The following is a 12,008-nucleotide window of genomic DNA, read 5'->3' on the forward strand; positions in this document are numbered from 1 at the left end:
GCGAAAGAGTAAAACACTGCATTACTTTACCTGATAGAAACCAAGAATGTGTTTTGTCAATCGGGGATTTCTCAGCCTTCACTGTAAATGACTCTTATCTCCCATTACTGATAAGTGGAGCAGTATGCGCTGTGCAAATATCGAATGTGTACAAGTTCTTTATATACAAAATACCTGAAAAATTAACCCAGGCTACTCTAAGCACTAAAAGGTAAAAGTAATGTCTTTGTAATACTGTGCGTCGAAACTATTGCTAAACCAGATTTCACAATACAAACGGAATAAATTGGAACTTGGACCTGATAAGGCTAGTGTACTTACTTTGAAAATTCATGTCAGAATTTTTCTCCGCGTAATGTTTAAATAAGCATAAAGAGTGGACTTGTAAAATGCTGATTTTAATATCAAGGTTGTACAGCCATTCTTAAAATGTAAGGTGGAAGAGAGCTATATATTGATGTCTATTGTGATGTCTGGTGATAGATGCATTTATCCTGGAATGTCTAGTAGATGTACGTCCTGGCGCTGTAATGCGCACCTATGTGAAGAACAGGGGTTCCTCAGGCGGGACCTATATCTACCAGATATTGATGACATGTCCTGTGTGTATAGGTTATGGATGTCTTTTTTTGGGAATCAATGGTCTGGATTGGCTTGATCCTATAGTAGTTCACTCCTTAGGACGTTAATAACCATATAGTGCAATAAGTTGTATTTACACGGTGACTCGGTGACCTTATATACAAGACAATATCCTCAACCGATCAAGTCAACAAAGTGTCTGGAGAACAAAGATTTAGGATTATGAGAATGTGAGGACCAACATCTGGGGGTAAAAAGCCACTGAAGTTGTACACTGCGGCAAAATTTCCCACTGTTTTACCAAAAACTATTGCATGAACCATTTGCAGCCAGCAGATGTTGCACGTCTATGAGATGACATTGCTGAGGGTCAATGAGATACCTCCACCAATGAAGGAACTACTTTGAAGAGTCATTTAATAAAGTTCCCATTATGTCTTAAGAGGAAATTGTGAGAATTTTCATAACTTGAAACCTGCACTATGTAATATCCAAAGTTACACATATCTCTAAACACTGCTGATGGAGTTCAGAGAGTAGTAGGCGTCAGATGGGGAAAAACCAGCCATGTTCAGCTTGACATTTCCACTGTCTACATTACGTATGTGTCCCCCACTTTAATGGTCGCAATGGTGTATAAATATCTCCAGATTTGTGACCCTGTAGTCAAGTTCTGGGTGTCACTTTTATTGTGATGTTTCTCCATGATGGAGAAATAGAACTTCATCGTGGTGCTGAGCAAAAATTTGTGATGAACTACTCAGGCCAACAAAAACTAATGCACTAACAGGGTGCAACCAGACCCACAATAGATGGAAATATCACAGGGGTAAGAGGAGCAATTTTACCATCCAGCAGGCACCCCCTCCATATTCTGGAGTTGTGTGAGTGATTTGCTCCTCCTGCACCTGTGATATTTCCATCTATTGGGGGTCTGGTTGCACCCTGTTAGTGCATTAGTTTTTCTTGGCCTGAGCAGTTCACCACTGATTTATCCTGCTGTGAGTGTTCTAAATTGTGGAGGATATTTAGTCCTCTTTTTGCTATTTTTCAAGCAAAAATTTGGAAACCTTTGAGCAGCCTGATAGTTGCTTTAAAAGGTGACCAAAATTCTTTTCTTTTATTTCTCCCAAACTGGAGTTAGTCCAGGATCTCCAACTTTGTTCCTTATCCTTACGATAGGCCATCAATATCGGTGGGCACCCGCACCCATACCAAGCTGTTTTCCGCTCCAACTCTAGTGGCATGTAAAGTGACAAAGCCAAAACCCCGCATCTTCGGACACAGAAGAAGCCATTCTGATCCTCTTAACAGAGAGTTTAGGACAACTCCCTTAAATATTTTTTGTAGCTTTCTGCCTTATTTTTGTAAGGGCTCATGCAAGTGACTATATTTTCAGTGCGAGTGCTATCCATCAAAAATTCGGATTGCCCTTGGACCAATGTTATTCTATAGCAAAAATAAGGGTAGAGGAACTAGCTCACTTGTGACTTTGGCTGTCAGTGCGCATGTGGGTAAATAAAAAAAGAATAAACTTCCAGCTCCTAAAATTTCTTCAAATTTCTTCAAACTTTATTCCATAAATTAAAATGATACATCCAAGGTGCAGATAAAAGCAACGCATTTCAAATGCATCCAGGCCTTCTTTGTTAAAAGAACACCTGTGTGCGTTCAAAACTTATTGCATAATCTACACCTGAGATCTGTCATTTTAATCTATGGAATAAAGTTTGAAGTTATTCTATGGGGCAATGCACATGTCCAATTTTTTCCTCTAACCAAGTGGTTTGACTGAAAAAATCGTAGTATGCAGGATTTGCTTCCAAGAATCAGATGGCAGTCGGCCGTTCCAAGTCTACGGGTCCATGAAAAAAATTGGATCGCCCTCGGATAACATCACAGACACAATGGAGAAGGTGGAGAAACTTTTTTTTTTTTAGGAAAAGACTGGATTTCCAAATTTTACACTATAACCTTACACACCAAAAAAGGTTACAAAAATTCTATGCGCATTTTACTGACAAAATATTTGTTCTCTTTCTTAACCAACAAAAAGTTTGAAAAATATCAATTTTTAGTTTGACTGACTGAAAAATTTCCAAAATTCAAAAGTTTACTTTTTACGAATGTTCGACTATCAAAAAAAAAAATGACTCAATGAATTCTGGTCTTTACTAATGTTCTACCACCAAAAAAAGACTTCTCAAATACTAGTCCTTACTACTATGCTACCACCAAAAACTGACTTCTCGCATTCCAATCTTTACTAATGTTCTACCACCATAAAAATGACTTCTCGAATTCTAGTCTTTACTAATGTTCTACCATCAAAAAATGATTTCTCCAATTCTAGTCTTTACTAATGCTCTACCACCATAAAAATGACTTCTTGAATTCTAGTCTTTACTAATTTTCTACCACCATAAAAATGACTTCTCGAATTCTAGTCTTTACTAATTTTCTACCACCATAAAAATGATTTCTCCAATTCTAGTCTTTACTAATACATAGTTAGTTACATAGTTACTTAGGTTGAAAAAAGACCTAGGTCCATCTAGTTCAACCTTCCTCCACCAGTTCTACATTTAGTCACTAAGTCATTTATAACCAACAATGTTTTGTGCACTGAGGAAATCATTCAGCCCTTTTTTAAAAGCTGTTATAGTATCTGCCATTACTACCTCTTGTGGTAGTGTATTCCACAGTCTGACCGCTCTAACTGTAAAGAACCCTTTCCTATTTAGGTGTCGGAATCGCTTTTCTTCCACTCGCAGTGAGTGCCCCCTGGTCCTTAGTACTGTCTTTGGAAGAAATAAGTCATGTGCCAGTCCTTTATATTGACCACACATGTATTTATACATATAAATGAGATCTCCTCTGAGAAGTCTTTTTTCTAAGCTAAACATATCTAACTTTTTCAACCTGTCATCATATGGGAGGCCTTCCATTCCTTGTAATAGTCTAGTTGCCCGCCTTTGAACTGACTCTAACTTCTGAATGTCCTTTTTAAAATGTGGAGCCCAAAACTGGATCCTGGAGGCTCTACCACCATAAAAAATTACTTCTTGAATTCTAGTCTTTACTAATTTTCTACCACCATAAAAATGGCTTCTCGAATTGTAGTCTTTACTAATGTTCCACCATCAAAAAATGACTTCTCGAATTCTAGTCTTTACTAATGTTCGACCACCAAAAAATTACTTCTCAAATGCTAGTCTTTACTATTTTACCACCAAAAAATGACTTCTCGCATTCCAATCTTTACTAATGTTCTACCACCATAAAAATGACTTCTCGAATTCTAGTCTTATTGTCCTACCACTAATAAATGACTTCTCGAATTTTAGATTGTATAATGTTCTACCACCATAAAAATGACTTCTCGAATTCTAGCCTTTACTAATGTTCTACCACCATAAAAATGACTTCTCGAATTCTAGATTGTATAATGTTTTACCACCATAAAAATGACTTCTCGAATTCTAGTCTATACTAATGTTCTACCACTAAAAAATTACTTTTCAATGTGGCAGACATCTACAAGGAGGTCTCCGCCATCCCTCCTCCGGCAAAAAGGTAAATGTTTAAACCAGTTTGTGTTTTCAAATATCTGAAAAACCCCGGCAGTGAATAGCGAATAAAAGGAAGACGGGAGATTTATTGCCAGCTGGGTAATAATCAACTGCTACTACTTCTTAGAATTTCTGATCAAAGTCTTAATAAACTCGCTACACTCTATAAGCCTTTAGCACAGGAAGTTCATGCCCCTTACAAGTGTTCACAGGCAAACAAAACACTTGCCAAAGTATCTCAGTGTTACAAAAGACTTTGTTAATTTATGGGGGCCCCACAGGCATTAACACTTTCATTTGCCACCAAAGCACTTGAAGGGAAGCTTACAAATATTTGCCTCTCCCTTATAGACTACTTGGGTTTTAAGGTTGAAATCTAATCTGTGTGCGCCGTCCTGTAAGATACACACATCTGCTGGAGACAAGTTACTTTCAATGCCCCGATCAGAGCTTTCTTGAAAAATATTTCACAACTAAGATCTAAGCTGCCGACCATAGGGGAGAGCCAATTTATCAACTCATTGCTGCTTGGATCAACAATGGCTCTTGCTAGAGTCAACACACAAAAAAAACCCCCAAAAAACGGGACAAGATGTTTTAATATGCTCCGGGGTTACTTTGACAGCAGTTCATTAAGTAAAAAAAGAAAAAGGTCCGAGCTGTCGGGAAGCGATTGAAAATGACGTCGTTGCATAAACAGAGTGTGGTTCTGTGCGACACGATTGCACAATATTTGTGACGCGAGATTGAAAGGGTAAAATTTAAAATACAAAATAAAAAACAAAAACAGTAAAATGACTTTAATGGGCAAATATAAGAATAAAGTCTACTTTGTCATAACTGATACAGGAAACCTATCACATCATTTATCCCTACTAGATTACCCCCAAGACTTACAGTTCATGTAATGTACAGTATTTTTTGGACTATAAAGCGCAGCTTGGTTCTAGAGGAGGAAAAATAGGAACATTTTGTGTGGTCATGATGCACTGATATTAGAAGAGGGGGGGGTGGGTGATCTGCTGCTGACAATGTTATGGGGGTAATGTCCATCCTCCTGGGCCCTTTCCTAGTAAATATGATCCCCATTCTGGCTTATATGTTCCACATCCTCGTAAATCTCTTCCCCATGCGCATAAATATTGCCTCCATCTTGGTGTGTATGTTACCCTTCCTGGGTCCATCCTCGTATATATGTTTCCATGCTGATAGATAGGTCTCCCATCCTGGTATATGTGTTCCCCATGCTCGGTCCATGCTGGAATATATCTCCCCCCATACCGTCTTGGATTTGTCTATGACCTTTTAAAAACCTCACTTCCCCTCACTCAAACACTGCCCCCTGACAAAGGTCTCCATACCGAAACGGCCGTCGGGCTGCCGGCTGTTATCCTGCCTTCTCCCGCCTAAGCACCAAGGAACTAAGCACCTAATTACTGAATGCTGGTTGTGCAACTATTTCAATTTTTGCTTCATTGTTGGTAGTTGGATGTGGAATTGGGTATTACGAACTCCTATATCTGTTTTGCATTGGCAATTCGCTGGTTCATTATACTGGTGTATAATCCTTTTTTTTTTTGCGCCAACTGGCATATGTACAATGTAATTGTACACCTATATCCTTAGCAGTCATGCAGCCATATAAATCCCTATAATTCCTTAGTATTAGTCTCCTGGCGCAAGCGGGAGTCACATATTTTCTCTTCCCCTTTGTGTACAGTACAGACCAAAAGTTTGGACACACCTTCTCATTCAAAGAGTTTTCTTTATTTTCATGACTCTGAAAATTGTAGATTCACATTGAAGGCATCAAAACTATGAATTAACACATGTGGAATGAAATACTTAACAAAAAAGTGTGAAACAACTGAAAATTTGTCTTATATTCTAGGTTCTTCAAAGTAGCCACCTTTTGCTTTGATTACTGCTTTGCACACTCTTAGCATTCTATTGATGAGCTTCAAGAGGTAGTCACTCATGCCTGTAATCCCACCCACCTCTCGGGGCCCGCGACAGTGATAATAAAAATATTCACAGTCATTTACTATCACAGACCTTGGTGCCAAGAGTTGGGTGAGATTATGGGTGTGGGAAGCAGTGAATATTCATTTTCTTTAATAGTGGACACACATGAGCACCCCACTGCTGCTTCTGGCTTCCTACAGCGGCGACTGTGCTGCTTCGTACTGTGACCCCGATAAATCGTTGCTATCACCCTCCACAGTGAGCAAAGTACATGCAGGACTATAAGACACACTTATCCACTTTCCTCCCAAATCAAATTTGTGCGCTGACAACCAGCTTCCCGGGCATGTGCACTGAAGCTGGGTGTATGTCCCCAGCTTCATTTGCTACATTCGTATGCTCCGGAAGCTGCTGCGAGGCAGGTTTTGTGCATGTTGTTCCAAATCTCAGTATTCCAAAGACTTAGGTCCATATTGTGCAGAAATATATAGTCCAAAGCTCTCAGAAACCTCTCCCAACCGTGTGCAACCAGTGTGTATTCACCATAGTGATAAGTAATGACTGCAATAGTAACATCCAGCTGTCATTTTATTCCAACATTTCCAGGAGGAGTAATAAAGGAACAGATTGCAGTGTTCCAAGAATCAATGTAATATACTTACACTGAGGCTCGTATGTTGGCGGGGGATCGCCACAGGGAACACATTCCATGTCTTGAAATCCACCAAGCTTCGTCTTCCTATAAAACCTGTAACATACAATGACGATTTTTACTAAAATTTCATTTCCTCAAGATTAGGTTTTCATAAATGTAATTAATCCTTCTATTTTCTGCAAATATTTTACTCTTTATTAAAGCGTCACCAGATTTTGCAATCCAAACTGCATGTATGGTTGAATTTTATTAGAACTCATAGGGCTGGTACAGTTACCTTGAAAATCCATGTCAGAGTAGCTGCATAATCCGTTGTCACCATTTATTCTGAGTTTCACCCACCTAGCCTGACTAATGGTTCCTCAGTGTCCCTCATCCCTGCTAAGATCTCACACTGCCAGAACTAGCTGCAGCTGTAAGTCAGGCTAGGTTTGCAGAAACTGAATACACTAAGGTTATGTGCGCACGCTGCAGTTTTGTGCCTTAACTGAAAAACGCACACTCTTGCAGAAAATCAGAAAATGCTGGGGGCTGCAGCCTGTAGCCGTTTGCTTTATCTGTGCCGAGTATCATACTATAGGGTGTCTCTACGCCAATTTATTTATTTTTGTACTACGATAAAGCCGCAGACAGGATCTGTGATTAGAAGCCATCAAACGTGCTGCCACTCAAGGTAGGGGCTCGGTCTGACTGCAACCAATCACAGATGCCGGTGGGCGGGAGAAGCAGTGAATATGCATGAGGCTAATGAGTGGCCCTGGAAGAAGAATAAACAGTTACAGCTGAGTCGGAGACTCGGTAAGTATAGAGCACTTGCTCCAATCCCCCTATCCCTTTTAACACCATTTTTAAGAGTTGTCCCACATAGACTTATATAAAGATTGACATCCAGCCAGATACTTAGGAACAATTTGAGCCGGAACCGGGTTTTTTTTTTTGTTAGAGCCGCCAATCCCGGGTATCTGTGAGTCCGCCCATCACTAAAACGCTGGTCAAAACGTAGAAAGAACTGACATGCTGCTTCTTTTTTTCTGCAACTAAAACTGTAAGGAAGAAAGAAGCAGCATGCGCACAACATTTCTGAATTCTCATAGACTTTGCTGGGGATGGAAATGCATGCAGTGTTGGGCAACAAACTGCACCCAAAAATGCGGCAAAAAATGCAGCGTGTGTACAAGGCCTTAAGGCCCCGTTACACGCAACGACGTATCTATCGATATATTGCCGGGGTCACGGATGCCGTGATGCACATCCGGCGTCGTTAGCGACGTCGTTGTGTGTAACAGCTCTGAGCGAGTGTTAGCGATCAAAAATACTCACCTTTATCGTTGATCATTGACACGTCGTTCATTTTCATAAAATCGTTGCTGTTGCAGGACGCTGGTTGTTCGTCGTTCCTGCGGCAGCACACATCGCTATGTGTGACACTGGAGGAACGAAGAATAACCTCGTACCTTCGGCCACCCGCAATGAGGAAGAAAGGAGGTGGGCGGGATGTTCGTCCCACTCATCTCCACCCCTCCGCTTCTATTGGGCGGCCGCTTAGTGACGCCGAACGAATCTCCCCCTTAGAAAGGAGGCAGTTCGCCGGCAACAGCGACGTCGCTAGGCAGATAAGTCCCGTGTGACGGGTTTAAGCGATGTTGTGCGCCACGGGCAGCGATATGCCTGTGACGCACAACCGACGGGGTCGGGTGCTTTCACCAGCTAGCGATGTCGCTGCGTGTAAAGCCGCCTTTAGGCGGGCTTTGCACGCTGCAACATCGGTAACAATGTGTTACCGATGCTGCAGCGATAGTCCCGCCCCCGTCGCACGTGCAATATCTAGTGAAAGCTGCCGTAGCAATTATTATCGCTACGGCAGTTTCACACGCACATACCTGCCGTGCGATGTCCCTCTGGCCGGCGACCCGCCTCCTTCCTAAGGGGGCGGGTCATGCGGCGTCACAGCGACGTCACACGGCAGGCGGCCAATTGAAGTGGAGGGGCGGAGATGAGCAGGATGTAAACATCCCGCCCACCTCCGTCCTTCTCATTGCAGCCGGCGGCAGGTAAGGTGAAGTTCCTCGCTCCTGCGGCTTCATACACAGCGATGTGTGCTGCCGCAGGAGCGAGGAACAACATCGCACCTGTCGCTGCACCGGCATTATGGAAATGTCGGAGGCTGCAGCGATGATACGATAACGACGCTTTTGCGCTCGTTCATCGTATCATCTAGGATTTACACACTATGACATCGCAAGTGATGCCGGATGTGCGTCACTTTCGATTTGACCCCACCAACATCGCACCTGCGATGTCGTAGTGTGCAAAGCCGCCCTTAGACTTATGAGTTCTCTCTGAATTTATAAAGTGGCTATTTTATATTCAAGGATTAGACAAACATTCTAAAATTAGTGAATGCAGCTTGTATTCTGCAACCTAGTGACCAATCCACCAAAAATGGAATAGGTCAGCTCATTTAACCTCCCCAAAAGATGTGGGTGCAATGGGGCGAGGCGTCCAATGACCTGCAATTAATTAGGGCTTTAAATATTAGCTTGTACGCCCTGAAACTATTCCATCAAAGTAATATTTTGGAAACGTCCTCAGAGCTTTCACACATAAGTAAAACAAGACCCTAAGGATGTTCTCCGTTAACCTGCTATCGCGCGGCAGAGAGGAGATTACTCTGTAGCGTGAGATTACTGTGCTGCGTGTAAAAACAATTGCTGCATTCCTGATAACATGGCTGGTCTGAGTTACTTCAGTCAGGCATGGTCATTGCAACTTTGGAATCACAACAGAGAAGTCTGTGGACTTAGCCAAGCAGAGTGGAACAAATACTTTAGAAAGTTACGGACGCAATCATAACCAGAAAAGCCCACAAAGAGCTGAAAAATGATCCGGTGTAGAGAGAGCAAGTTACGAGCGTGCCGAAAAATAAATGTGATTTCATAGTATGGTGAAGGAATGTGAACCGAGGCCGGCTATGATATGCGTGATGGCACTTCTGCATTTACAGAAGGTCCTTAAAGGGGTTGTCAACTACATGGACAATCCCCTTTTAAATTAAAGAGTTTGTCCACTAGTTTAACAGTGATGGCCAATAGATCTTTAATGTCTTATCGGCCGGGGTCTGACACGCTGCACCCCCACCGATCAGCTGTTCTCGATCCCGGCGGTGGCAGCAGGTGACTGGCAATGTTCAGCTCCAGAGCTGCCCCGTCTCTTGATAGCGGTTGTGGCTGGGTATTGCACATCCGCCTCCTATTCAAATCAATAGGTGGTGGATGTGCAGTACCCGGCCGCAACCACTATCAGTTGACTGAGCAGCTCCGCAACCGAGCATTTCCGCCCACTAACGGCAACGATAACAGCTGATCGGTGGGGGCGCGGCGTGTCAGCTATCCTACGGATAGGCCATCAATGTAAAAGTAGTGGCTAACCTATTTAAGTGTGCCCCACTTTTATAGATGAATGTTAAACTCATCACTTGCACTTCGCACTGCGCACTTTATTCACTTTTTCACTTTTATTTATTTTTTTGTATATTATATATATTTATATTTATATATTTTTTCATTTTCATATTTATATTCATATTTATATTGATAAGCATCATTGAACACTATGTAATATTATTCATTATTTATTGTATATTGATTTTAGCTAGCCCCATGAATTTTTCTGTATATTGGTGTTTATTATTTTTTTATATGGACTAAGCATATTTGTGTATAACACAACAGTATTTTATTACATTAAGAAGCCACAGTTTTTATAAAAAAAAGCCGAAAATGTGGTTTCCTTTTTATCACATTTCTGTACAGGTGGAGTATTATCAGGTTCCACCTGTACTCTTAAGTTTCACCTCTGTTTGGTGGGGCGCATCTGCGTTCCACAATTACGCTTTTGTGTGTATGTCCCCATTCTATCATTTCCGGTTTTATGGAACCTTAATGATGGTATTGGGGACTCTATTTTTAGTTTCACTTGTATACTTACATGTCACTTCCGTCTTGTGGAGCGCATTTGCGTTCCAAAACTACGTCCTTAATGTAAATGTTTCCCCTCTTCGTCATTTCCGGTTTTCCGGAATCTTAATGATATAAACAGGGACACCATTTTCAGTTGCTACACACATGCGCAGAGCGCTTATTTAGTTTGTGCAACCTTTCACATGTCACTTCCTTTGAAACGGAACCTTTTTTAATCACTGGGTTATATTTTATCCTTACACTGTCACTTTCATTTCCGGCTTTTTGGATTTTCTGAATGCTGAGGCTTAAGGCCCCGTCACACTAAGCAACATCGCTAGCAACATCGCTGGTAACGAACAACTTTTGTGACGTTGCTAGCGATGTTGCTGTGTGTGACATCCAGCAACAACCTGGCCCCTGCTGTGAGGTCGTTGGTTGTTGCGGAATGTCCTGGGCCATTTTTTAGTTGTTGCTGTCCCGCTGTGAAGCACAGATCGCTGTGTGTGACAGCGAGACAGCAACAACTAACTGTGCAGGCAGCAGGAGCCGGCTTCTGCAGAGGCTGGTAACCAATGTAAACATCGGGTAACCAAGAAGCCCTGTCCTTGGTTACCCGATATTTACCTTCGATACCAGCCTCTCTCACTGCCTGTGCTGCCGGCTCCTGCTCTGTGCACATGTAGCTAGCTGCAGGACACATCGGGTTAATTAACCTGATGTGTCCTGCAGCTAGGAGAGCAGGGAGCCAGCGCTAAGCATTGTGCGCTGCTCCCTGCTCTCTGCACATGTAGCTGCAGCACACATCAGGTAATTAACCCGATGTGTGCTGTACTAGGAGAGCAGGGAGCCAGCACTAAGCATTGTGCGCTGCTCCCTGCTCTGTGCACATGTTGCTGCAGCACACATCGGGTAATTAACCCCATGTGTGCTGTAAGTAGGAGAGCAAGGAGCCAGCGCTAAGCAGTGTGCGCTGCTCCCTGCTCTGTGCACATTTAGCTGCAGCATACATCGGGTAATTAACCCGATGTGTGCTGTACTAGGAGAGCAGGGAGCCAGCGCTCAGTGTGCGCTGCTCCCTGCTCTCTGCACGTGTAGCTGCGTGAGCTGGTAACCAAGGTAAATATCAGGTTGGTTACCGATATTTACCTTAGTTACCAAGCGCAGCATCTTCCACGCGGCGCTGGGGGCTGGGACACTGGTTGCTGGTGAGCTCACCAGCAACTCGTGTAGCCACGCTCCAGCGATCCCTGCCAGGTCAGGTTGCTGGTGGGA

General features: G+C 42.5%; 1 protein-coding gene across 2 annotated transcripts in view; it reads right to left on the reverse strand.

Moving 5' to 3' along the window:
* The window catches only part of TNFRSF19 (TNF receptor superfamily member 19), a 149,448-nt gene that overhangs the window by 47,928 nt on the left and 89,512 nt on the right, over nucleotides 1-12,008 (reverse strand). For both annotated transcript variants that reach the window (XM_075337385.1, XM_075337386.1), the window contains exon 5: nucleotides 6,782-6,867. In XM_075337385.1, coding sequence (XP_075193500.1) covers nucleotides 6,782-6,867 — 86 coding nt within the window. The remainder of the gene's footprint in view (nucleotides 1-6,781; nucleotides 6,868-12,008) is intronic.

Source organism: Anomaloglossus baeobatrachus, chromosome 2 (assembly GCF_048569485.1).
Source record: "Anomaloglossus baeobatrachus isolate aAnoBae1 chromosome 2, aAnoBae1.hap1, whole genome shotgun sequence".
Taxonomy (NCBI): domain Eukaryota; kingdom Metazoa; phylum Chordata; class Amphibia; order Anura; family Aromobatidae; genus Anomaloglossus; species Anomaloglossus baeobatrachus.